The following is a 27880-nucleotide window of genomic DNA, read 5'->3' on the forward strand; positions in this document are numbered from 1 at the left end:
AGCTCCGATTCCACCCCTAGCATGGGTTGCCACAGGTGTGGCCCTAAAAAGCAAAAAACAAAACAAAACAAACAAAAAAAACCCAACAAAACCCCCCAAAACCAAAAAAAGACTCCTAGGGGTCAAAAAGGGAGGGGGCACCAGGCCATAATTCATCTTGATACCATCCCCGGCACCCTTTGCTTTGGAATCTCTTTGCCAAAAGATGCACATGCATATCAGAGACGGTCTTGTGTCCGGTCAGGTGTGAGAAATAAAAGAAAATTGGCTAAAGGTAAACAAAGACCCAGAAGAACTGCGCTACATAAGTGATTTAAATCACCTCTCTGATGCACTCCTCACTCAGGGGATGCCTGCACCCACACTTCTCTTTGTGGTGTGTATTACTTCTTTGCTTCTGACTTAAATATAAACTACTTCTCTCTGTGCTCTCCCACATGTACTGTGCCTCTAACAATAAACTTTATACCTGTTTTCAAAATCTTTGCCTCCTTGAAACATTCTTGCTTTCAACAGGGGGCAAGAGTCAGGGCAATTCTATTTTTAGCCTCTAGCTAATCTAGTGGCTAGGGCTCCTGATTTTCAACCAGGCTGCTCAGGTTCAATTCCTGAGCAAAAAATTAAGATTTCGCTCGAAGCCATCACTCACTGCTATCTCTCCAAGATCAAGAAGAATTATAAGAATATTGAACAAAACAGAACAAGATTCCCCCCCCACACACACACAAACACACCCCTCATTAGTTTGGGAAATTCGCCACGCTACATTCCACATTGTTTCTTAAGTTTACTACTTGTGTGCTTTCCTGAATTGCCTACCCCCAAAAAACAAAGCACTCTATTTCACACCCATCCCCTCCCTACTCTGTAAAAAATGGAAAACCGGTATTTATGCGCCCCCACAGGCACCCAGTAGCCTGCATATTGCTTGCATCAATAACGGACCTCATTCCAGCATGGGGTGAGATAAATCGGAGTCTGAAACAAAGTTCCACGATGAGACAGGGAATAGAGGTTGGGACATCCAGGAGTTTTCTTTAAAAAGTTATTCTTAATAATCACCATCTTTCAGTCTGAATATCTTCACTACTTGCCCCAAATCACCTAGCAACTTTGTAAACTGTGGTATGATTAAAACTTTGGCCAATGTATAGAGAAATACTCCCTCCTCTCGGCCTGCCACCAAGGGGGTAAGGGAGAAAAGTAACCTTGGAGGTCGGTGTGAAAACAATATAAAAGTCGAGGAAGGAGTTCCCGTCGTGGCTCAGTGGTTAAAGAATCCGACTAGGAACCATGAGTTTGCGGGTTGGATCCCTGGACTTGCTCAGTGGGTTAAGGATCCCGCGTTGCTGTGGCTCTGGTGTAGGCTAGCGGCTACAACTCCGATTCGACCCCTAGCCTGGGAACCTCCGTATGCCGCGTGAGCGGCCCGAGAAATGCAAAAAGACAAAAAAAAAAAAAAAAAAAAAAGTCGAGGAAGTGGGAAGCCGCTAGGTGGGATGAGAAGCTCAGGGATTCGGCCAGGCGGGGTGACAGTGGAGGGAGCGGTAGGTAGGGGGGGCTGGATCCTTTCATTCAGCGGCTGGGAAACAAAATCCCTTGGCCGCCGGGGGAGGGGCAGGCCTTTGCCCTAAGGTGTGGTGCTGGGGGGGGGGATGGGGGCGGTACCCGGAGCCTACTCTTTGAGAGCCGGAAGCGGGCGCAAGGGGCGGGGGTGGGGAGAGGAGGAAGCGGCGGTCCCAAGGCCGTCGGAGCACGCTGAGCATCTGGATGGAGTATTAAAGGGGGAGCGTATCTAGAAGGACCCGTGGCTCCGAGGAAGGGAAGCGAAGCGACACGGATCTCTTCCCAACCCCCGGAAGACGAAAGACGAAGGCCGACGGCCGTGATCACCAACTGCTGCCAGGCGCCTTTTGGTGACGCGGCCACCGCTCGCAGACGCGCTGACGGACCCCGGCCTCCACGTCGCAGGTTCTGCAAAGGCCTGTGGGAGCGTCCCGAGAGAAGGAGGGCCAAGATGGCGGAAGCGGCGGAGTCTCCTGGAGACCCGGGGACAGCAACGCCCAGGCCCCTGGTGAGCTTGGGATCTGCGACCGAAGGGACCGAGGGTGAGGAGAGTGCACCTTAAGGAAGTCGGGTGACGGGCTGGTTGCCTGAGAGTGCCGGAATCCCTTCCTCCCGGCAGGCCCTTTCTGTACCCGATACCAAAACCAGTCCCAACACTGCACCTATTCTTTGGGGTTCTTCCCTCCCTCGTTCTTTCCACGCCTTCTTGTGAAACTCATTCACTTTCCCTTCCCAGACTCTGAGGCTTGCCCTCCTCCCCTGCATTTTGTTAAATGCCGAGCTTTAAGCAATTTAATTATCTTTGCATCTGCTGTCCCTTCATTTTGTCAAGACCTGTCCTTAGCTCTTGTTGAAGTAGCCGCATTCTGGGATTTATGAGAGATTGTTTCCCATGGGACGTTATAACTTTATTTGCTTCGTGACCCCTCCCCCCATCGTCTTGGTTTAATCCTTGCCCTCCCTGTCGAAGCTCCTTGCAATCCTCTTCATCCTCTTCATGATGCTCTCTTGCTCCTGCCTGTACAGAGGATAGGATTTATATTGCAAATACAAGTCCAAAGCCTGGACAAGTATTTAAGAACACAGGTTTGGGAGTTAAACTTAACTGGTCTGGAATCACTCACTCTGCCGGCTGTATGAATTTGGGCAAGTCATTTCATGGAGAGTATTTCGTTATCTGTAAAGTGGAGATTAAAATACCTTTCTCAAAGAGTTCTTAGGAAGTTAACCTAATTAATGTGAAGTGTCTAATACAACCAGTGCCATAACTGAGGAGTGTAGTCAACTGAACATTCTGCCCTCAGTCCCTCCTCCCAAGCATTTAATTGTCTAGCAGTGTTTAGTTATATAGTAGTTGCTCAGTAAATGGTTCAGCCCTTTCATTTGTTTTAAACTGGCAACTTAACATAGTAGAGGACTAACCTGGGAGTCAGATGAAACTGATTCTAGTTTTCATTCTGCTTACTAGCTCTATTTGTTTTTCTCCTCATTCGACAAATATTTATTGAGCATCCACTATATTCTAGTCACTCTTTAGACACTGGGGATACAACAATGAAAGAAGGTGAGTAGGTCCAAGTTCTCATGGAGCAGTTGTGACCTTGAGGAAATCACTCTGAACTCCAGTTTCCTCACTGGGAAAACGAGGATAGTAACTCATCATAGAATTAGAGTACTAAATCAACTAATACATAGTGCCTGGTATACAATGTAGTTATAGTATATAACGTAGTTACATGTTATAACCATATAACAACCATATAACCATAGTGCCTGATATATAACATAGTTACAGATGTTTAGGTGTTTCATCTAATGTGCCCCACTCCTCTTTTATAAGCTTTCCCCTAATTAATTTTAGTGGTTCTGGTTACTCATTACTCAGTGTCCAATCCACTTGTATTCAACAAGGTTTTTTTTTTTTTCTTTTTAGGGCCACACCCGTGGCATGTGGAGGTTCCCAGGCTAGGGGTCTAATCAGAGCTACAGCTGCTGGCCTATGCCACAGCAATTCCTGATCCAAGCCACATCTTTGACCTACACCACAGCTCATGGCAAGACTGGATCCTTAACCCACTGAGCGAGGCCAGGGATTGAACCTGCAACCTCATGGTTTCTAGTCAGGTTCGTTCCCGCTGCGCCACGATGGGAGCTCCTATTCAGCAATGTTTACTGAACTCCCAGTGTGTGATACCCAATGCTAGTGGCTTTAGGGTGTATAGATGGCCTACCATTATGGTGCTTACAGTCCAATTTGTAGGGATGAGACAGATGTACAATGCTAAAATATGACAATATATAAGAATGGTACACATAAAATACTAAAAAAGTTTAAAAGAAGATGCTATCATGTCTACTTGGGGTGATGAAGCAAGCTATGTGGTAGAAGTTATATTTGAGGGGGCCTCAAAGGATGGGTAGAATTTGAAATTCAAGGTGAGCATAAGAGCTGTCAATGATTGAGAACCTGCTATGTGCCAGGATTGTGCTAGACATCCTCTGCGTGTTTTATAGACTTCACAGCAACTATTTAAGTTAGGTGGTTTTTAAACTGTATTCTATTTGCTGGTGGGGAGATGAGACTCAGAGAAATTTGATCATTTCCCTAGCGTGGCCAGGCTGAAATTTCAACCTAGGTCTGCTTCTGAAGCCCAGACTATTTCTCTTAGTGCTACATAGCCTCTCATGATGAAGGTACAGAGGTTAGGAGATGCTAATGTATTTATAGAATAACTTTGGCTAAAGCAGGGAAGTATTAGGGGTAAACCTTAAAAGATAAGGCTGCTAAGTTAGAACGGCAGTATGGAACAGTGGTTATAGATGTATGCTCTGGGGTCAAATTGCCTAGGTTTTCTTCTCTGCTCTGTCATTTAATTGGCTGTGGAATATTGGGGAGATTACCAAACCCCTCCATGGCTCAGTTTTCCTATCTGTAAAATGAAGATTAAGTGATACTTACAGGGCTGTTGGGTAGATTAAATGAGTTAACACATGTAAAACACTTGGTAGAGTACCTGGCATGTAATAATCATGCGATAAGTGTTGTTTCTTGCTGTTAACTACTATGTTGGGAAGTTTAATAGGCAACAGGAGCCAGTGGAAATTTTTGAGGAGGGAAGGGTTTAAAATCATGAATGTTGGAAGTTCCTGTTGTGGCGCAGTGGAAAAGAATCTGACTAGGAACCATGAGGTTGTGGGTTTGATCCCTGGCCTCGCTCAGTGGGTTGAGGATCCGGCATTGCCGTGAGCTGTGGTATATAGGTCGCAGACGTGGATCTGGCATTGCTGTGGCTGTGGTGTAGGCTGGATTCTACAACTGCGATTAGACCCCCTAGCCTGGGAACCTCCATATACCGGGGGCGTGGCCCTAAAAAGACAACAACAACAAAAAAAGACAAAAAAAATAAATGAATGTTTGGAGAAATCTAGGAGACCAACACAATTGTTGTAGTAGTTCCATGAGGAAGCGATGGCTACCTGGACTTCAGCATAGGCAGGAGATGTGAAGATTTGAGAAAGGCAGAATCCTTCAGGGTTTGCAGTGCTAGGGAGAAATGTGTCTTAGTTCAGTGTTTTTCAAACTTTAACATGCATCTCAGTCATCTGGGAAATCTTGTTAAATGCAGATTCTGATTTAGTAGGTCGTGATGAGGCCTGAGATTCTGCATTTCTAGTAAGCTACCAAGTGGTGGTGCTGCTGCTTCTCCTAGTATCTCATTTTGAAAAGCAAGGCTATGGGCAGATGGGATGACAGTGAGGCCCTGAACAGAAATACAGATGAGGAGAATGAGGGCTCTAAAAGAGTATTCATTTTTGGAAATATTTAGTTTGAGATATTGGCAGGCCATCCCATAGATATATAGCAGACAGTTGGACACTGAAATCTGGATTTAAGGGCTCATAAGCAGTCAGGACTAGAGAGGTTGATTTAGGAGTCATTTGTGTAGAGTTGAAAATACAGAATCTTAGGTAATGCCTGTCTACTGCCTGTCTAGGGAGCAGGAAAAAGAGCCATAGTAATGACTAGCCTGAGGTCTGGAAGGAAGCTGGTCCCAGGTGAAGGTGCTGACTAGAGACCATGCCACTAAGCGCCCCCACCCCAACCCCTTGGAGCCAGGCCTCTTGTACAGAGCTGTTTTCTGCTTGATGCCCCGCTCCCCAACCTTGTTGACTCTTCTCTCTCCAGGATTTTGGTCAGTAGCATGACCCATTGCTCCAGCCGCTTTTTTTTTTGGTCTTTTTTTTTTTTTAATTAAAGGCCACACCCATGGCAAATGGACGCTCCCAGGCTGGGGGGTCCAGTTGGAGTCACAGCTGCTGGCCACAGCCACAGCAACACAGGATCCAAGCCACGTCTGCGACCCATACCACAGCCTACGCTATCACCTGATCCCCAACCCACTGAGCGAGGCCAGTGATCAAACCTGCATCCTCTGGATACCATTCGGATTCTTTACCACTGAGCCTCAACAGGAACTCCTCCCAGCCTCTTTCTTAAGGCTTCAGGCCCTGCTTTTCCTGTGTGTTTTTGGCTCTGCCTCTGCCTGCTCCCCTTATTGGCCCAAACCAGGCAACAAAGTGTGCATGTGTGTTTCTGTGTACGTATGTGCATAAGCCTGCCTGCACAGATGAAGGGGAGGGACATGGGGTCAAAGTCACCTCTGTTTTCCACTGAGGGGCTAGTCAGAGAGCAGGGTCCACTAGCTGAAGGCTTAGTGATGCTGTCTCATTTATTTGGCTGGAGGGCCATGGATCCTGGCTAAGCTCACTGAGCAATGTCACTAATTCTCTGGAGAAGAGACAGGAAGGGTTGGGATGGGGGATGGGTAAGAATCACATGGCCCACTTTAGTGATTGCAGTGACTTCTGAAACCAAGTAGCTGGAGTTAGGGCCAACTTCCCAGGCTAAGGGAACAGTCTTCTATAAGACTGCCCTGGCTTCAGACATTAGCCACATATTTGGAGGTTCCAGGGACTACCCTCACTTTTGACCTACTGGCTACAAATTCAGAGATTCCCATTATCCCCTCATTCTCCTTAATTCGCTAGAATGACTCATGGAACTCAGGAGAATGCTACACTTAAAATTACATTTTTATTATAGAAAAATACACTTTTAATATAGTAAAAGGATACAATCCAAGTTAGCAAAAGGGGGAGATGCATAGGTTGAGGTCTGAGAGGATCCCTAACACAAAGCTTCCTTGTCTTTCTATGGAGTTAGGACAGGACTCTGATACGTCGATGCCTGACAATACTGCCAACCAGGAAAGTTAACTCATGTATCTAGAGTTTTTATTGAGGTTTCATTACGTAGGCATGATTAACTGGATCATTGACTCCCCCCCCCCCCAAGAGGCCAGGTTTATACCACAGGACTCAAATGCCCAGTCCTCTAATCTTGTGTTTAGTCTTTTTGGTGTTGTTAGCCCCCATGCTGAGTCATCTCATTAGCATAAACTAGGGTGCCACCAGGACTCGCCTGTTGGCTAAACTATTAGGGCCCACTATGAATAACAAAAATATTACTGTCATTTAGGAAATTTCAAGAGTTTAGAGGCTACCTCCCAGAAACTGGGGACAGAGGCCAGCCAAGTTCTTTCTTTCTTTCTGTTTTTTTGTCTTTTTAGGGCCATACTTGAGGCATATGGAGCTTACCAGGCTAGGGGGTCTAATCGGAGTTGTTGCTGCTGGCCCATGCCAGAGCCACAGCAACGCCAGATCCAAGCCAAATCTGTTACCTATAACACAGCTCATGGCAACGCTGGATCCTGAACCCACTAAGCGAGGCCAGGGATCGAACCTGCAACCTCATGGTTCCTAGTCAGATTTGTTTCTGCTCCGCCACGACGGGAAATCCCCAAATTTTTTATTATGTAACAGTGACAGAGCTTGAATTGACTTTCCTGGAATCTTGAACCTGAACTAACATTTATCTAGCCCCTGCTGTGATTCTGCTACTGTTTTACTTGTATTAAATACATTCCTTCCTCAGGACAACCCTGTGATGATGGTACCATTATCTCAGTTGTACAGATGAGCAAACTGAGACACAGGAAAAGGAACCTGCTCATTGTCACAAAGGTAGTAAATGATGGAGCTAGGATTTGAGCTCAGGCTGCCCGGCTCCAGGAGCTTGCACTCATAACCAAGTCTCTCCAGATACCACATGTTGAGCATTGACTGTGCTAGGTGACATACAGGTGCTAATTCTCATAGCACTGTTGTTTCCATGTGAGGGCAAAGCCCTGTTTGGCTTCAAAGCCCCTTCCTTCTCTACTGCCCTACCTACCCTAGCAGTAGCAGGCAGCAAGAAAACTCAAAACAAGCAATCCTGGAACTTGACAGGGCAGTGTCTTAGTATTGAAGAGAGAATAACAGCTTCAAAAAGGAGTGGTTTATCCATTAAGTGGTGAAGAATACTCAGAGGGCGAAACTGAGAAAGGCTTCTTGTATTTCTTGATTATGAGCTCACTGTTACAAAGCAGTGTCAGTCAAGGTGTAGGAAGACCAGTGCAGATTACAAAGGATTAAGTGAGTGGGAGATCGAACAGAAGTTTGATCAGAGAAGAGGAAAGAAAAGAGAGTAGTTTGAGGGAGTGGCAAAAACAAGGAAATGATATAGTATAAAGAGTAGTATGATGAACTCATGTACCTATCAACACTCTACTGTTCTTATTTCATATATTTCCCCACAACATTTTTTCTGGAGGATTATTTTAACCTTTTTATTTTGAACTAATTTTTGATATAAAGAGAAGTTGCAAAAATGGTATAGAGAGTTCCTATATACCTCACCCAGCTTCCTCTAATGTTAATGTTGCATGTAACAGTAGTACAAGTATCAGAACCAGGAAGTTAATGTTGGTACAACACTATTAAACTACAGATCTTATTTGGATTTTATCAGGATTTCCACAGATGTCCTTCTTTGTTCCAGGATCTCACATTGTATTTAATTGTTATTTTTCCTTAGTTTCCTTCAGCCTGTAATGATTCTTCAGTCTTTTCCTTGTCTTTCACAAACTTTTGTATTTTAAAGCAAACCCAAGACTTATCACTTTACTCATAAGTACTTCAGTATGTTTCTCTAATAGGTAAGGACTTTTTCATTATCTGCTTTGTTATCACACATAACAAAATATTAATAATTCCTTAATGTCATCTCTTCACTTTCTCTCAGTTTTCTAAAAAAAAAAAAAAAAAGAGGTGTGTTTACAGTGTGTTCAAATCAGAATCCAAATAAGGTCAGCAAATTCTATTTGGTTAATAGGTCTTTTTAAATACATTCTCCTCTTTTTAGTATAATTTATTTGTTTAAATTCAGCCATTTGTCTTGTAGAATTCTCCACTTTCTGTATTTTATTTGACTGATTATATCCTGGTGGTATTCATTTTTAGTATGTGCTTCTGTCCATAGTATTTCCTGTAAACAGATCTAGAGGCTTATATATTTGCGTTCATTTTGGCTTGGGGAAGGGAGGGGAGGGGAGGCAAAAAGAAAAAAGAACTTGGATGGTCCCTAAAATTAGGAATTTTTTTTTTGTTTTCTAACTTTTTATTAAGAAAAAATTCAAACATATATAAAAGTAGAATGATAAAGTAGACCCTCATGTACCCAACCTTCAATATCAATTATCAGTTTATGGCTAATCTTTTTTCTTCTGTAGACCTACCCACTTCCCTTCTATACCATTTTGAAGGAAATCCTAGGCATCATTACATTAGTCAGTATTTGATATATAACTCTAAAAGATAAGGATTCTGTTTTTAAAGAACATAATATCATTAGTACAACTAAAAAATCAACAATTCCCTAATATCAAATGTCTTTTCAGTATTCAAGTTTCTAGTTATCTCCTAAATGTTATATTTTTATAATTTAATATCTGGCCCACTACCTTTTCTGTAAATAAGGTTTCATAGGAGCACAGCCACATGTAATTTTTTATGTATTGTTTCTGCTTTCCTGCTACAGCAGCTGAGTTGAGTAGTTGCAACAGAAACCATCTGTCTTTCAAAGCCGAAATTTACTGTTTGGGTCCTTCACACAAAATGTTTGGTGACCTCACCTTTAGGCTGTCATTTTTTAGAACAGTTAAGAATAAGAAAAAAAAATTATATTTACCTTCATTTAAACCACTTCTGAAAATCTTCATTTCCTTGTGTAAATTCAGATCTCCTTCTGATATGATATTCCTTTCTGAAGATCATCCTTTAACATATCTTGTAGTGCATGTGTCAGCTTTAGCTTATCTAAAAAGTCATTATTTTGCCTTCATTTTAAAACAGTTTTTTGGCCACACCAGTGGCATATGAAAGTCCCTGGTCAAGGGATTGAATTTGAGCCGCAGCAGGGACCTACACCACAGCTTCTTGCCTTCATTTTTAATGGCTGTTTTTGCTGGGTTTAGAATTCTGGGTTGACAGTTTTATTCTTTCAGCACTCTAAAGGTGTATCCATTTTCTTAATGCCATGTGTAGTTTTAGGTGGCATGTCTGTTATCTCTTTGCAAATGTCTTTTTTTCTGTCTGCCTTTAAGATTTTCCTCATTATCTTGGTTTTCAGTAGTTTGAATGGCTAGGTTTGTGGATTTTTGGTTTTGTTCTGTCTTTAGGCTGATTGGGGTTCTCTGGCCTTGGATCTGTTATTTGATGTCTTCTATTATTTGGGTGGAAAATGCAGCCATTATCTTTTCAAATATTTCTTTAGATCCATTATCTTTCTCTCCTTGTGGGATTTCAGTTGTGTACAAATTAGACTATTTAATATCGACCCACAGCTCTTGGATGTTCTATTCTATTTTGGTTTTTTTTCCCTAGTTTTATTGAGATAAATTCACCATCATTCACGCATACACCTTTTCTACTAGAGCTAGATCTTGGAGAGAAACCCACTATTTTATGTAGGAGCAAAGGGAAGACAGAAAACTAAAGAGGAACAGTAAGAAAAACACTGGTAAAACAGTACCCACCCTAAGCACAGGTAAAAGGGTGGTACTTTCTCAGTGATCTTTTCTTTCCCCAGCTGATGTAGACTCTTAATAGTCTGGCCCTGGGATGATTTTCCACCCCTCCTCCAGGGGTAGCAAGATTTTGTCCTTGATGTGGGAACCTTCAATGCATCACCAGCTTCATGTTCCTCTTCTACTAGAGATGGACCAAGACAACAAAGAATTCCTGCCTCCCAGGTCCCCACCACCAAGCCAGCAAGTATGAAGTAACAAGAAACAGCAGTCGAGTGCTAAGGGAGATGCTAGATCTGGTCACAGATGTGGCTTGGATCCCACATGCTATGGCTGTGGCACAGGCCAGCAGCTGCAGCTCCAATTCACTCCTAGCTTGGGAGCTTCCATATATCCCAGGTGTGCCCCAAAAAGCAAAAAAAAAAAAAAAAAGAAAGAAAGAAGAAGAAAAATAAGAACATTCAAATATGTATATATATTTTTATCTCCTCCTTTATTAGATAAATAGTAGCATATATACAAAATTTTCTCCACATTATCTTTTAAATTTAACACACCATAGTTGTTCTTAGAGACATTCCCATTCCTTCTTACAGTTGCATAGCAATCATGTGGACATACTGCACTTTGTTCAATGAGTTCTTTGTTACATTTAGACTATTAGTTTTTTTTGCTCTTACCAGTAGTCGTGTAATAAAGAGCCTTGTGTATATGTCTTTTTGTATTTTTACCACTTGATCTTTAGACTCCCAAAAATGGTGAGTGATCCATATATAAATTTGCTAGATGTCAGATTCATCTTCAGTAGAGTGTAGTACCATTTTGCCTCCCCACTAGCAGCATTTGTGTGTGCTCTTTCCCTTCAGCTTCACTTGGAGAGTATGTTGTCACACTTGGATTTTTGCTGGTCTAACAGGTGAAAATTTTTACTTCAAGTAGTTTTAATTTGCCTTTCCCTTATTAAGAGCATGATTGAAAGTTGTTTTTCGTAAGTTGGTTGAACAATCTTATTCTTCCTAAAATTTTAGTACATTGTCTTGTATTTCATTTACCTCTAACAACTACCCACTAAATATTGTGCCCATTGGGCCAAAAAACACATGAGAACAGATTACTCCTGTTTTCCCAGGAACTAGAAGATGCTAGAGTTTCAGAAGTCACAATAATCAAATTTGACATATGAACATAAGAGTTTGAAAGTTTGCAATCTTGCAAGTCACTTTGGAAATGTCATTTGATCTATGGTTGCCAACAACCTGATAAAAAGTGTATAAATAATGTATTTTGCTATTTCCATGTTCTTCCCAGTTTCCATTTTGACTTCACATAATGCTCCTTTTTAGCCAATAGAGGCCACTAGAGCCCACTAAGGAACAGAAGTGGAACAGAATCATGGATATGCTAAGATGTGATTGCTGAAAGGTCACCTTTTCATAGCTTTGCAGTCTTACTTGCTTATGTCCTGTGAAGCTTTCTTTTTTTTTTTTTTTGTCTTTTTGTCTTTTTTTTTGTTGTTGTTGTTGTTGTTGCTATTTCTTGGGCCGCTCCCACGGCATATGGAGGTTCCTAGGCTATGGGTTGAATCGGAGCTGTAGCCACCGGCCTACACCAGAGCCACAGCAACGCGGGATCCGAGCCGCGTCTGCAACCTACACCACAGCTCACGGCAACGCCGGATCATTAACCCACTGAGGAAGGGCAGGGACCGAACCCGCAACCTCATGGTTCCTAGTCGGATTCGTTAACCACTGCGCCACGACGGGAACTCCTGTGAAGCTTTCTTGAGGGCAAGAGAGTGTCTATGCTATTTACTTTATAATTTTTTCCATCATATGCTATGCCCTTCTTTAAGTTAAAAGAAATAAGCATTTGAGAATTTTAGTTAATTGCATTGTTCAGTGTCTGGTGAGCTAATGCCTTACTTTAAAAACTGTATGAAACCCTGCAAAAAAATAGTCCTACTCTCTAGGAAATGATGTTTTTTGGGGGGGAGTCCTGCAGTTTATTACAGGCTATAAAATTTTTTTCCTAATTCTTCTCAGTTTGCAGGCCTTTCAGATATATCTATCTCACAAGACATCCCCGTGGAAGGAGAAATCACCATTCCTATGAGATCTCGCATTCGTGAATTTGACAGTTCCACATTAAATGAATCTGTTCAGAATACCATTGTAAGTTAGACGAGTTGAGGGAAGTTCTGTTCAGTGTCATGGGATAAATAACTAATTGCACTTTGTAATGTTTTTGTTCACTGATTTTCAATGTATTATATTTATTGAAATTTAAGATTCTCCCTTAGAGAATAATTTGGCACAGCCTTTTTGGAAAGCAATTTGGCTGTGATTGATAATAAGAAATTTAAAATATATTTTTAAGGTGATAATTCTTCTTCTCCAGGTATAGTATAAGGAAAAAAGTTTTTTAAATACAAAAAAATATTCTTATAAATACAGAAAATATTTATACAAAGATGTTTGTTACAGTAGTCTTTATAATGGGGGGAAATTAAACCACAGAAGAGTAGTTGGTTAAGTAAATTATGTCTGTGCGGATAGAATGGTAAACAACCATTAAAAACTATGTTCACAAAGGACTATTAATGACATGAAGAAATTTCTAGGTGAAAAAATTAGGACAGAATAACCTTAATTGTATTTTGAAAGGTTATATTTTTATGTCTGTACCCTTCTTTAAATGTCTAAATGTTTAAAAATCCGGCTTCTAGGATTCATTTACCAGCTAAATTAGAAATGTTGCAAATTTATTTTACATATTGTGAAGAATGTGGTGGCTGAGAAGCAGGATAATTGGCCCTTGTGACCTCATCGTGTATGAACTGAAAGTCAGATGCTATGTTTTACAGAGCAGATTTTACTAGTGCTATTATATTTGTTCCTTTAAGTAACATATTAGGAGGGCTATATTCCTCTTTTGCAGAGTTTTAAAAGACAGAACAGATCGTTGAGGTAAAGAGTTAGATGTTGGCTTAAGTAGTTAATCAGAAAAGTTAACAGAAAAAGGAAATAATAGAAAAACCATACCTTTCTGGTTTGTTTGTATAGCGAAGGAATTAAACTGGAGCTATAGCTCTAAAATTCAATGAAGAGCTTCTAGGAGATTGAAGTAGATCGAAATGGAATAAATTTTAGCAAATTAAGTGAGGGGCTGCTTGGCAACCTTGGTCATCACAATACAACAAGTTGTTTATATTTTTCAGATGCGTGATCTAAAAGCTGTTGGGAAAAAATTCATGCATGTTTTGTACCCAAGGAAAAGTAATACTCTTTTGAGAGATTGTAAGTATATGAGGTTTTTGAGGATTTACTATTTTTCGCCATACCTTATCCTAAGTAGGCTCTGGGGTAATAAAACTAATATCATTTTGCAGGACAAAAAAATATTAAAAATATAAAATCAGAGTTCCAGTCGTGGCTCAGCGGAAATGAATATAACTAGTATCCATGAGGATGCAGGTTCGATCCCTGGCCTCGCTCAGTGGGTTAAGGATCCGGCATTGCTGTGAGCTGTGGTGTAGGTTACAGACAAGGCTCGGTGTTGCTGTGGCATGGGCTGGCAGTTGCAGCTCCAATTCGATCCCTAGCCTGGGAACTTCCATATGCGATGGGTGTGGCCCTAAAAAGACAAAAGTTATATATATAAAAAATATATATATATATTGAGTATATAAATGAAATTTTTGAAAAGACTTAAAAATTTAGAGTGGAATTTTAAAGATTGGAAGATTTTGCTTAATATATTGTCCTTATCGATAAATATTGACTGTATATTCTCACCTTCTATAATGGACACTGCAAAAAATATTTCTGGAAGTGGCAAACACATAGGGACTTTGTTCAAATTAAGAGCTGACTATCTCCAAGGGAAAGGCAAAATGTTTAAATATTAAATTAGAATAATAGCTAATACCCATTTAGGATTAACAAATTAATTGTACTTTATTGACATTTCTGTTTTCAGAATGGTCATTTACTCTGTTGACTGCTTTCTTTAGGAGTTTTGCAGTAAATTATCTGTTATTTACAATTGATTCTTAAAATTGGTAGACCTTTTTCTTTTCACGCATTCTTGATTTCCTTAGTAATATTTATCCAAAAAATTGAATCAGTTATTTGAGAGTAGTAACAGTATCATAAGTGTACCTTCTCTTTTGGCAGCATTTCAGCTGTAATACAGGGATGTCAAATTATGGCAAATGTGCCATCACTGTATGGAGATTGGATGCAGTGTCAGAATCATCTTCAACACAGTATTCTGTGGATTGGAGCTGACATGTGAATTGCTATTACTACCTAATAGAAAGGTCATGGACAAATCTGGGTTTAAATAGTGTTTTCATCACTAGATGTGTGATCTCAGATAAAATAGTTAACTTTTCTGAGGTTGAACTTTCTTCCTCTATTAAAGTAAAAATAATGACACGTACCTACTCGAGGATTAGAGATGTAATGCATATCAGCCACCTCACACATCATCTGCCATTTAGTAGACCCTCTATAAATGTTAGCTACTATTCTGGGGCATTCCCCTCACCATATCTTTTTTAATCCTTACAACAGCCTTGTGAAGTAAGAGTTATTGTTCTTGTTTTACAGATGAAGAAAATGAGTCTCAGGGAAGCCAAAAATATCTTGTCAGTATCACACAAGCAGGATTAGAACCCAGTTTTCAGGTTCAGTGCCCTTTCTACTCTATCACTGCCATCCCAGATGTGACACTATCCTTCCAACTGCTGCTGTGGCTCAGTTCAGAGCAAAGTTGCTTCAGTCACGATGCAGAACCAATGTGTTAGTTTGCTGATTAATAATCATATGGCTATGTCACATGTTAAGATCCATTCCCAAACCTTGTGGGGATGGTTAAGGCTTGCACGGAGGGTAAGTCACAGCCAAAATTTGTGCTTCTGCCCTGCCTTGTTATCATTGAACTTGGCAAAGTGGCAAGGAAAAAAATTCACAACTTAAAAATAATTTTAAAAACAACAACACAATGAGATACCACTTCAGATCCATTAGGGTGGCTATTATGAAAAAAAAAATAGAAAATAGCAAGTGTTGGAGAGGATGTGAAGAAATTGGAACCTTTGTGCATTGCTAGTGGGAATGTAAAATGGTACAGACACTGTGGAAAACATCATGGTGGTTCCTCAAAAAATTACATACTTAACCATATGAATCAGTACTTCTATTTCTGGGTATACTCAAAAGAAGTGAAAGCAGAGATTCAGACATATTTGTACACTCATGTTCATAGCAGCAGGCAGAAACAACTCAGATGTCCATCAGTGGATGGATGGGTAAGTAAAATGTGGTATATAAACCATGGTATATACATTATGGGATATTACTCATCCTTAAAAAGGAGTGAAGTTCTGACACATGCTACAACGTGGATGGACCTTGAAGATATTATACCGATAGAAAGTAAAATGATGTTTGTCAGAGGCTGAGGGAGTATTGGGGAGTATTATTTCATGTGTTGGAGTTTCAGTTTGGGAAGATGAAAAAGTTCTGGAGATGGATAGTGTGATGCTTGTGCAACAATGAAGCTCAGTGCCTGTACATTTAAAAGTGACTGACATGGTAGATTTTGTGTAATACGTGTTTTACAAGAATAACTACTTGTAAAAATAAAATACTTTAAAATACAGTGTTTTTTACAAATTAAAAACAATCTTCAGTGCATTAAAAAAAAGCCACCGTTTTAATGTCAGTTGTACTTGAATTCAATTTTTCATTTAGTAAATTAAAAAATTTATTAAGAACAGTAATAGTTTATTAGAGTGTTAGGATTATGGTTTTTTTTAAACATTTTCCACAAACTGTCCTCAGTGATAATCAGAATTACTTACTTTAAAAAATGATGTGGAGTTCCCATTCCGCTCAGTGGAAACAAACCCGACAAGCATCTATGAAGATAGGGTTCAATCCCTGGCCTCGCTCAGTGTGTTAAGAACCAGGCATTGCTGTGAGCCGTGGTGTAGGCCAGCAGATGCAGATCCAATTTGCCCCCTAGCCTGGGAATTTATATATGCTGCAGGTGCAGCCCCCCCCCAAAAAAAAAGCCAAAAAAATGATGTGTTCACATATGCATACTTCTTTCAGGTAAAGTTACATACATGTGAGGTAAAAGTTAGAAGTGGTATGTGTACCTTTTTTTCATATTATTTGAGGAAGATAATTGTGCTTAAGCTCTTTGTTACTGAACTGTTGTGTTAATCGCCCAACAGCTCTTTCTTGAGAATCACCATGCTTAGAACTGATGTTGACAGAGCTTTTATAGTTTTCAGAAAGCTTTCATAGTATATGTTAACGTTTAACCCTATGGAATTACCAATATTGGACTCTTTTTCCAGTTATAAGAACAGCAATTCTGTGCTAGTTCAAGGTAGTAATTATAAAAGGGAAGCAGTGTTGCAGAGTAGAAAGGACTTGGTAGTAGGAATCAGAAGATCTACATTCTGATCCCACCCCCACACCTAACTGTTCAGGTAAAATTGGGCAAGTCACTTCTCATCTTCATTTTTCATATTTGTGAGGTCAGCTTGATTATACTTCCCTTGTCTAATGTATTCTCAGATTGGTGAGGTGACTTGGCTTTAGTCTTTCTGGTGGTGTGGTGTGGGGCATATAAGTCTTTTGACTCTTTGCCCATTGGTCTTTAACTCCAGCATGCTGGAATGTGGCCTAGTTAAGCAGGTAGGGAAAGGGGTGATTTGTGGTATATGAAGTAAACAAAACATATAGGATATGTGGAGAAGGGCATTCAGAATGGGGAGCAGGGAAGGCAAGTAGAGGCCTGGGAGAGATGGGAAGGCTTTGAGCAGACAGAGAAAGCCTCGATGTCTGAATTCCAAGGGTGGGATAAAGACAGATAAAGATAGAAAATACTACATGGTTGTGTCTTAACCATCTTCTGTCTTTTCTTACTTTGTAGGGGATTTATGGGGCCCTTTAATCCTTTGTGTGACACTTGCATTGTAAGTACTTATATTTCCTTTTTTTGTCATTTGAGATAGATTAGACTTTTTTCATGGAGTTTCAAAATTGAAAGGGATTTTGACTGAATAATTCATTTAGGACTTCTGTGACATATTGTATTCTTTATGTATTTAAATCTAAAAAGTCGTGTACCTTTCTAGATCAGTTCAGAGAGTGTTGGAATTTAACAATATGAAAATTATGCCCACCTTTGTTTACCAATGACTTCTTAGCTTGTTTTAGCCATTTCTTTCATTTTTTTGTTTTGGCCACACTCACGGCATGTGTAAGTTCTGGGGCCAAGGGTTGAACCCACGACACAGCAGTGACCTGAGCCACTACAGTGACAACTCCGGACCCTTAACCAATTGTGCCACCTGGGAACTCCTGTTTTAGCCATTTCTATTCAACATTTATTCACTCTCATGTACCTCTCCATAATTAAACTAAGTGAATTAAATATCTGTGGGTTTAAGCACTGTATATTTGTAAACATAATTCTTTTTAAATTTTACTAAAAATGTAAGTGAGAATAAATTAGAAATGGTAGAGTTCAAAGCAAAATCATGTTTCACACACATTGTATGTAAAAGGAAAAGGACAGAAGAAGGAAAACAAAGTTCCACTGGAGAGAAGAATATAACCATTGGTAGAGTAGAAAAAATACTGCACTAGGATTCACTTCTGAGTTCTCACCATAACTCTGCTATCAGTAGAGTGACTTTGGTCTATTAATAACTAAAATTTGTGTAAGGATTTTTCTCAGCTAACAACAGGTTTCTAAATAACTTTGCTTATCTTATCCTCAGTAACAAGAAGTGAATATTATTTTCCTTTTTTGACAAACAAGCTCAGGTTCAGGGAAACTGAGGCCTGAACCAAGGTCACATAATCAGTGGTAGACCTGGGATTCGGCCTCAGGTTTCCTTGACTGTCCATTCTCCACCCCTGTGATTATTACACACCTCTTCCCACCTAACCTCTCTGGGTCTCCTTTTCCATATTGATAGAAGGAAATGGTTGAGGGTCTTTTCCAGGCCTAACCTGTTATGATTCTAAATTCAACAAGTTTCTTACTGGCTTCTCTACCCATTTTAAAATGTAAGTCAAGCATATAGCAATTTAGGTAAAAATATAGAGTGCTATATCTTATGCTTAAAATAACCACATCAAGGGAAATAATCCAATGCCTTGATGAAAGGGTTTATATTAGAAGCTCTGAGCATATACTGTTTTATTTTTAAAAAATTAACCTTACAGATTGTGGAGTTTAACCCCACTAATATCCAGAGAAGAAAACAGGAAATCAAGTGATTTGCTCCAGTTTACATATCTAGTGACAGAATTTGGATCAATATCTCAGTCTCTTGCCTTCCAGGCAAGTTAATGTTCTTTCCATAATGCCATGCTGAAGCAGTAAGGGATCCAGCCAACAAGTGACAAGGGCCAGCATTCTTTGCCTTGAATTGTGAGGACTCAGAATGGAATATGCAGAACTGTAGAATACAAAAACCTGTACTGGCAAATAGCATAGTAAAGCAAAACTTACTGTGGGAACTTCTCTATACTTGGTAATAAGAAGAGGTTGCGAGCTTGATGATGTTTCTTCTTGTTTTACTGAAAAAAGAAATGAAAATACAAGTGTTCTAAGTCCAAAATTCAAAACAATTTACATCTGTAACTTCTTAGACGAAGAGAGGATGTTTCAGTGACTGAATACTCAGTTTCGAAGCAAAACCTTTTAGTGGTAATCTGATTGTTTAAATCCACAGCTAAATAGGTTTGTAGACTTTTTCCATTTTTAAATCCAGAACTAGAACCTTAAGCCAAGGAGTATAAAATCAAATGTGTACATGCATGAATTGTGAATTGGTGATAAGAAGCCCTTGCAAGGGAACCTGTGGCTGTGTCAACTGCATCTGACTGTTGCCATGTGGAAACACAGGCCCAATGTTAAAAACTCTAATGATTTTTCAAGAAAATCCAGAAATACATATTTTATGTGAAACCTCCCAATTTTAAATAATGTCAACTTGAATTTAAGACCATTCTAAGTACTATATGGACCAACAACCTCATGTCTGTGAGCCACATTTAGCCCTTCAGTTTATACCCTCTGCTTAAAAAAAAAAAGTCTTCAGTAATTTGTTTAAACATTCCCATAAGGCCAAATGGAGTACTCCTTGTAGTCCTGAGGCATTTAGAATTTGAAATAATGGGAGCCTTGCCATATACTTCTGGCGTTTTCCTTTTGTACAACCTGCTTGTTATAAATCTTCAGGTAAGGTATAGGGCAGCACCCTGATTCAAAGTTTGAGAACCTGTTCTTTAAGTTTGTTGCTCTAAATAAAAGATTAGGCAATTCTCATGCCATTTCCTTATTGCAGAATGCTTCAGAGAGGCTCTGTAGATAGCGAAAAAGATGGAGGGCCCCAGTTTGCAGAAGTGTTTGTCATTGTCTGGTTTGGTGCAGTTACCATCACCCTCAACTCAAAACTTCTTGGAGGAAACATGTGAGTATTATTAAAATGCATATGTTTTCCCTTGCCAGGTTGCATATCTTAGACTCTTAAGGAAATCTGGCTAGTTTTGTGTTCTTCAAAAAGAAAAATCAAAATAAATGAAAACCAAAGAGGAAGTTCTCTTAAAACCACTGAACAGGGATTACCTAGTTGAATTAAATTATCTAGGGCCCTTTGATAAGCTTCAGATGCTCTCTCTCCAGCCATTGAAATCATAGGCAAAGTTTTTTGTGTTAGAAGATTATGTTTATCTTTGGGAACAGATGGTCCATAGCTTTCAACAAATTTTCTTTTTTCTTTTTTTTTTCTTTTTGTCTTTTTAGGGCTGCAGTGGCAGCATATGGAAGTTCCCAGGCCAGGGGTCAAATTGGAGCTATAGCTGCCAGCCTACACCACAGCCACAGCAATGTGGGATCTGAGTTGCATCTGTGATCTACACCATACCTCACGGCAATGCTGGATCCTAAACCCACTGAGTGAGGCCAGGGATCGAACTTGCATCCTCATGGATACTAGTCGGGTTTGTTGCCGCTGAGCCATGACAGAAACTTCTCAACGAATTTTCAAATATTCACATAGATCTATAAACCAGAAAAGATTAAGAAACAGCATCTTAGAGGTTCAGTGGGAGAAAGAGGTCTCTAGGAATTAGAGTAGATCATCTGGTATTTTAGATGGCTGACTCTTCAAGTGTTTAAGAGGAGAAGAGGAGGGAATGGGGAGAGAAGCTGAAGCATATGTTTAATACAGAAGCCTATCCTCATAAAGTTGATGTATTATTTATGTGGAGGAGGGTAATAGTCTATGGTACATAGAAATCTGTGTAATAAACTGTATCATGGTACAGATTAGCTATATTTATGATCTTTATGGATGTATGTTGTTTTTTAGATCTTTTTTTCAGAGCCTCTGTGTGCTGGGTTACTGTATACTTCCCCTGACTGTGGCAATGCTGGTTTGCCGACTGGTACTTTTGGCTGAGCAAGGACCAATAAACTTCATGGTCCGGCTTTTTGTGGTGATCCTGATGTTTGCCTGGTCTATAGTAGGTAAGAACATACTTACCTCCTTAATAGCAGAGCAGACCAAAACAGGCAGAGATGAAGACCAGATGAGGAGCAGTGTAACTTATAGGCCACATGTGAGTGACATGATTCTTACCATTGTCGTCCATAGAACTGTCACCTCTCAGTATAGGCATTGATAGGGATAATGTTCCTCTTAGATGGCTGTCTGGACTTTGGAGATGTGGAGAGTCACATCTTTATTTATTTATTTTTTTTATTTTTTCAATCCTTAAATAATGGATAGGGTTGGGACGGGAGATTACACCAGACCTAGCTTAGTCCTGGCATATATATAGGAGGCATTGGTGACTTGGGAAATGTTGTGAGCCTTTTCCTGACAAATGAATTACAATAATAGCTAGCATTTACCAATTGCTTATTATAGGCCAAGGACTGTTGTATGTTATATGTATTATCTCATTTAACCCTCACAACAACCCTAATAAATAAAAACTGTTATTAATTGGCCCCATTTTTATAGATGAGGAACAGACACAGGTTAAGCAGCTTGGCCTAGGACACAAAATTCATAAATAGGGGAATCAAGTTTCAAACCCAAGCAGACCACATATCTGTTTAGAACTATATTCTACCTCCCAGTATAGGTTTGTTAACTGTCATTATATAGTATTTTTCTGCTTCAGTAGAAATTTCTGCGAAAGACTAGTGAGAACCTATAGCAGTGGTAATGAATACTATTTGCTTATTGTTTGTACATTCCTAAAATTCTTAAATTCCACCTCAAACTGGAAGTGTTCCCTAGCTTATTTAATGATAGACAGACTGCCTAATTTTAAGTTCAGTACGTCTCTTTGTTCTGTAACATGGTTAAAAACCAAGAAGTAATCTAAAACTAAGGTCCAAAAGTACCAGAATTGATATTCCAAAGAATATTATATTAAATATTGTTTAATGTTTAATATTGTATGAAACTTGGGCACCTTATCCATGGAAGAACCTCTTATTCCCTCACTTTGAGTCTGCTAATTTACTATACATGTAGTTCTTTTTTTTTTTTAATTTTTTTTTTTTTTTTGTCTTTTTGTCTTTATAGGGCCGCACCCACAGCATATGGAGGTTCCCAGGCTAGGGGTTTAATCATCGGAGCTACAGCTGACGGCCTCTGCCACAGCCACAGCAATGCACAGGATCCTTAATCCACTGAGTGGGGCCAGGGATCGAACCCACAACCTCATGGTTCCTAGTTGGATTCATTTTCGCTGCACCATGACGGGAACTCCCATGTAGTTCTAAATAGCTTAGTTATCTAGTAACCAGGCTTATAACAGTTCAGCAAGTAGAATTTTGGAAGAGAGAGAGGTTCCTGTAAGCATTCATACTTTAATTTAGCAAATATACATTAAGCACAAACTGTTTTGGACATTGTGCAGGCACGGTCTCTATCCTCTGAGTTCACAAGCTAGGCGTGTAAACTCTTAAGGGCAATAAAGTGTTCCAGGAAGGTGATGAAAGTCTGTGCAGGGTATATTGGGGACATATAAGAGGTAAGTGGGCAGTTCTACCTGGGGGTGGTGGGGAGGGCAGGATACTAGATGGTTGTTCAGGAAAGAGTTCCTTGAAGGGTGTTTACTCATGAGTAGATAAAAAAGATGAGTAGGTATTTCTTGGATGGACCTGCAGAACGGCATCTGAAAAAAGCTGATAACTCAGAACAATTACTAAAAAAACAGCAGTGTGAGGCCATTTGCCACAGGAGCTTTGTAAGCTTGTTCAGCACAGATCAATAACTTCCCAGAAAGGGGAAAGAAACCCCTTTTAGAAAGCTTTCCATCTAAAATGTTTGAAAACTCTCAAAGCTTTGATACTTGAAACAAGCAGCCCTCAGCTGACTGGAAAACTCTGCTGCCAAATGCCTTTTTCTCTGAGGATCACAAATATAACTGAACATGTAGTATATAATTCTTCGCCCCATACTATGCCAAGTACATTCAGGTTTAGTAAATGTTAGTAGTTGTGTCAGTCTTATTGTATTAAATATTCCTTTTTGTTTTGTTTTGTTTTGTTTAGCCTCTACAGCTTTTCTTGCTGATAGCCAGCCTCCAAACCGCAAAGCCCTTGCTGTTTATCCTGTTTTCTTGTTTTATTTTGTCATCAGTTGGATGATTCTCACCTTCACTCCTTAGTAAATCAGGAAATGGAAATTAAAAACCAAGGAATTCAAAGCTCATCTGAAAGATGCAGTTCACCATGGAGCTTTGCCTCTGGCCCTCTTTTGTCTAATTTTGAAGGTATTTGGTAACTGGGTACGTGAGGAGATTAAAAGGGAGCCATAAAGCACCATCACCATTTATGTAAGGAACTGACCTTTGAAAGGCTGTCCTTTACCTTTTAATATTATTTCTTTAAAATACATGTGCATAGTACACACAGTCTCATGCCTCCTGAGGCATAATGGGGTCACCGTGGTCCATTTGGGTGACAACCAGTGACTCAAGAAGCACATGGATACATCCTGCAAGTTGAATATAGTTGGTAACTATATTTTTAGTTTTGAGAATACCAGTTCAGGGTGCAGCTCTTAAACACATTGCCTTATGACTATTAGAATATGCCTCTCCTTTCATAAATAAGAAAGGATATCTATCCATTTTATTTCTCTTAAGCTTAAAAAGACAATGACAGAGGTTGGGAAGGGGGTTCATAGATGTGGGAGGAAAAAACATGAACTAACCAAAATTCAGATTTTGATTAGAGAAAATTCTGCACTTGTTGCTTAAAAAAAAAAAAAAGCAGAGGACATCTAAAACCTAAGCTTTTTTAGTCTTTCTGTATAGTTACCCTTCTGTGCTTCATTAGCACTTCATTGACACTCTTAACTTTTAATCTTATTCCCTAGTTCTGCATATGCAAGCTATTAGCGGTCAACATATAATTTTCCTTTGACTGAAGCTCTCAGTGGACTGACCAATGCTTGAACTTATCCAAGTAGAAGATCTCAGAAATTTAGATTGGTAGGTCCCTAATGCATATTATTATGTGGGCACCTTCTCTTAAGGGTAGAATGAGGTGGTTTGCATAGAGCATAGCTCTAAGGAACCCTTTGCTATTCTGTGTAGTCTGGCCTCTAAGTAGAAAGTAAAGCTAAATCAGAAGCCTGCATTTGACCATGTGAACATGGAGGGATTTAGTGTTCCGATGGCTGATTCACAGAACGTCTAGATGCTTAGAGCATAACATAAGATGAGTTGAGCTGCCACCTTTTTTCATAGTGGGCTTAGCAGTTTTCATTAGGTATGGTTTTTTGGGTTGGGAAATGTCAATTTATTTTGTTGGATTTAGACTTTATTTGTAAAGCCACTTAGCTCTCCTTTAGACAAGTACTTTTTTGCACATAAGCACCGACTTGTATTCTCAGCTATTTATGCACGCAAGTATGAAGGCTTTTTAGAGAGCGGGGTGTCTGGGACATGCTGATTCTGAGCTAATCATGGCTCCTTTAAGGTAATATGAGCTGCTGCCTTCTATAAATTGCACAGTGAAGAACTCTTAATAGACAAAGATTAGGAGTCAGGCAGAAAACATTTGTTGTAAATATGCAGTTACTTATAAAGATAGGAATTTCTTATTCTGCATTTTTTCTTTATCACAGAATTTAAATATTTATTCATTTGTATTTAAAGACAACCTACACATAGATATATAATTTTAAAGACATTTTCTCCATCCCTTGATTAACCTAATGAACAGTACTAGGACAGATGAGTTCTTGGAATGATATTCAACTACAAAGCGTTACAAAGTTGGTCCCCTCTGTTTCAGCCTTGTTCAGATATTTGGGTACTGTGTTTGTATTTATTTCAATGTCCCTTTTAAATTTCAAAATGAACCCTTTTAGGATAAAGCCAGAGTTTCAGTCTTGCACTGATAAAATATTTTGAAATTGGTTCTAATTTTGAACTTGGTCGTAAATTATCCATTTCCATTGTCTGAAATTTTCTAACTTCCCACTAAAAATAACTGTCTTCCAAAGTTGTTTCCTAATCTCTCTCAATGATTATAATGTAAAATTAAAGAAATAACCATACTTCTCAAAAGGGAATTAAATCTTTACTGAATTTCACTCAGGCTAAATATTTGGTCAGAAATTCCTAAGGCCACAACTTTGGTGGGCTTTGTGTGTGTGTGGTGGGAGTAGGAGGGCGATGAGTAATGCATATTGACTGTTAAGGCAACTCGTTCTGTGTTTTAATCTGTTACTTTTGGGAATAGTTTTATTGATTTAAATGAAGGTGGGTAAAATGGAGATTTAATTATCTTTCTGAAAATGAGTGGTCAGCTTGATGATGTAAATAAATATTTTCTTAATATATGCAAAAAAGTGCATTGCTTTCTGTCACAGAAGACCTGAGTATCTGGAAGTTGTAACCCTCAACACAACTTTCCCTAATTTGCTGCAGAGGCACATGGCTAATTATAGAAAGGAAGACTAGAAGGGAAGGGGACTGCAGCAAAGGAAACCTGTTCCAGGAAATGGAAGGTTTCCTGTTTTAGATGAGATGCACGTGTTTGAGCATCATTGCTTAATGTGGTGCATTATTTCTGTTGTGGCCTATCACTTGCTGCTCCTACTTCTGAGATTGAGACTCCATGTTGTCACATTCTTTAGCAATAGGAAAGGTTAACTGGGTTTAATTGCTATTCAGATTATAAAAACCCAATTGGTGTGAACATCTTTGAATGTGTAGTGTATTCTTAAAAGTCCATCATTAATTGTCAAGTCTTTTGCCTCTTAAGTGGCTTACTCTGTGAATTGAATTTGATCTTTTCATTGTGATAGGGATTTTTGTTCAGCAGGGTGAGGTGGGTCACAGGGCATGGGGCTAGTAAGCAGTTACTGTTGACTATATTTGTCTTTTTATAAGGTGTCCCCAAAAATGTGAATAGAAGCCTCTATTTGAGGGTTTAATTATGTACTTTATATAATCTAGGTATTAACTGTATTTAGACTTGCTGTTTAATTCCTGGAGGTGAAGATGAAAATCTGTCATTTCAAATTCTTGGGTAACATCAAGTCATTGGAATTTATCTAAAGCCTATCTTGATGTGATCGGATGTCCATTGCATGTAGTTGTTTTATTCCTGAGTAAAATACTGAAATTGTGCTTCTTAATTAAACTGTTCATTTCTGAGACAATTTGGATAGAAATAAATGTGTGAAGTTAATCCATATATGTAAATTAGAAATACTTCTCTAGATTCTGTGGGCTTTTATTAAAAATAAAGAATTTCAAGGGATTTACTTAGGCCATAGCATGGCTGAATAATAATGTGACAATAATATTACTACTAATATTAGCTAACATTTATTGGGCACTTACTATGTGCCAGACACTATTCTATTTTTTTAAGAATTTTTTTATGAAAGCTTTATTGTGATACACTCTACCATAAAATTCACCCTTTTCAAGTGATGTAAAATTCAGTGATTTTTCAATACACTCACATCATTTTGCAACTGTTACTGCGATCGCATTTTAGAACATTGCTATCACTCCATAATGAAACCTCGTTATCCATTAGCAGTCACTCCTTTTTCCTAGCACCTGGCAACATTAATCTGCTTTCTGTGTATTGATTTGACCAGGCAAATTCTTAAGTGCTTTTTTTTTTCCTATTCTGGGGCCACACCCACAGCATATGGAGGTTCAGGCTAGGGGTCCAATAGAAGCTGTAGCCGCCGGCTTATGCCAGAGCCACAGCAACACAGAATCTGAGCCGCGTCTGCAACCTACACCACAGCTCAGGCAACGCCGGATCCTTAACCCACTGAGCAAGGCCAGGGATTGAACCTGCAACCTCATGGTTCCTAGTTGGATTCGTTAACCACTGAGCCATGATGGGAACTCCTTAAGTGCTTTTCATGCATCTCCTCCAACCCTTAACATAAAGTGCTACACTCCTCATTTTACTGGTAGAAAATCGAGGCTCAGAAAGGTTAAGTAAATTGTCCAAGGTCACACAGTAAACTGATTAAAATGGGAAAACACATTAGCTGAGATCATAGTAGGACACATGTTGAATTGCATTGTTATGCACATGAAATGACTATACCTCCTCCCCAGGGTATGTTCCCTGTTATTAGCCATTGCAACCTACAGCTCACTGGAGGTCAATAACTCCTTTTTTCTTCAGTACTAGAACACTGTATTAGCAGCATCTGAGAAAAACACAAGAGCTATTGTACATTGGGAAGAGTTAGGTTTGCTGCCCTTATTCCTCTTTGAGCACCTTTTTTCATCTTCTCACCACCACCAGATACATACACCCCTCCCCTTTTTCTCAAAGTCTTAAGAATCAAACAATTTCTGCCTCTTTCATTTTAATTCTCCTAGAAGGATGGTTAACACGTCAAAATTTAGCTTGTCTGTTCAGGTGTTTATAGTCAAGAGATACAATTGGTCACATGTAGTACCATCAATATTCCTAAGACCTCAGCGGTTATGAGAATAGAATGCCTTTTTATTTGGGTTAAACTAGGTGGGGGGAGAGAAAAAACACAGTAAAGGCTTTGCCTTAATGAAATCACTGCTCCAGCCTGGTAGGAAGTGGCCACATGCTGCTCTTGTTCACTCTGTTCTTTTTTCAGAGCCCTTGTACTCTGCACCATCACTGCTGGTAATTTCTTGGTCCTCTTCATACTGTTTTAATCTTGATCTTTCCTATAAAGAACCTGTGAAAGTATAAAGCTGTAAAATGATTTGTGGATTTTAAATGTGCAAATAAACACTGGAAAATGAAAA

The 27880-nt window shown here is 39.4% G+C and overlaps 1 protein-coding gene across 2 annotated transcripts; it reads left to right on the top strand.

Annotated features, from left to right (window-relative positions):
* Window positions 1663-27880, top strand: YIPF6 (Yip1 domain family member 6). Of its 2 annotated transcripts, none has more exons than XM_003484120.4 (7): window positions 1663-2074; window positions 12575-12703; window positions 13750-13828; window positions 17487-17529; window positions 19918-20043; window positions 20944-21101; window positions 23148-27880. In XM_003484120.4, exons 1-7 carry the CDS (start codon window positions 2018-2020, stop codon window positions 23261-23263), a joined length of 708 nt encoding a protein of 235 aa, XP_003484168.1. In that variant the 5' UTR covers window positions 1663-2017; the 3' UTR covers window positions 23264-27880. The 2 variants fall into 2 exon arrangements, with proteins under 2 accessions (XP_003484168.1, XP_005673756.1); XM_005673699.3 differs by having other exon boundaries at window positions 1712-2108.

The sequence above is a fragment of the Sus scrofa genome, chromosome X (assembly GCF_000003025.6).
Source record: "Sus scrofa isolate TJ Tabasco breed Duroc chromosome X, Sscrofa11.1, whole genome shotgun sequence".
NCBI classification, from domain to species: domain Eukaryota; kingdom Metazoa; phylum Chordata; class Mammalia; order Artiodactyla; family Suidae; genus Sus; species Sus scrofa.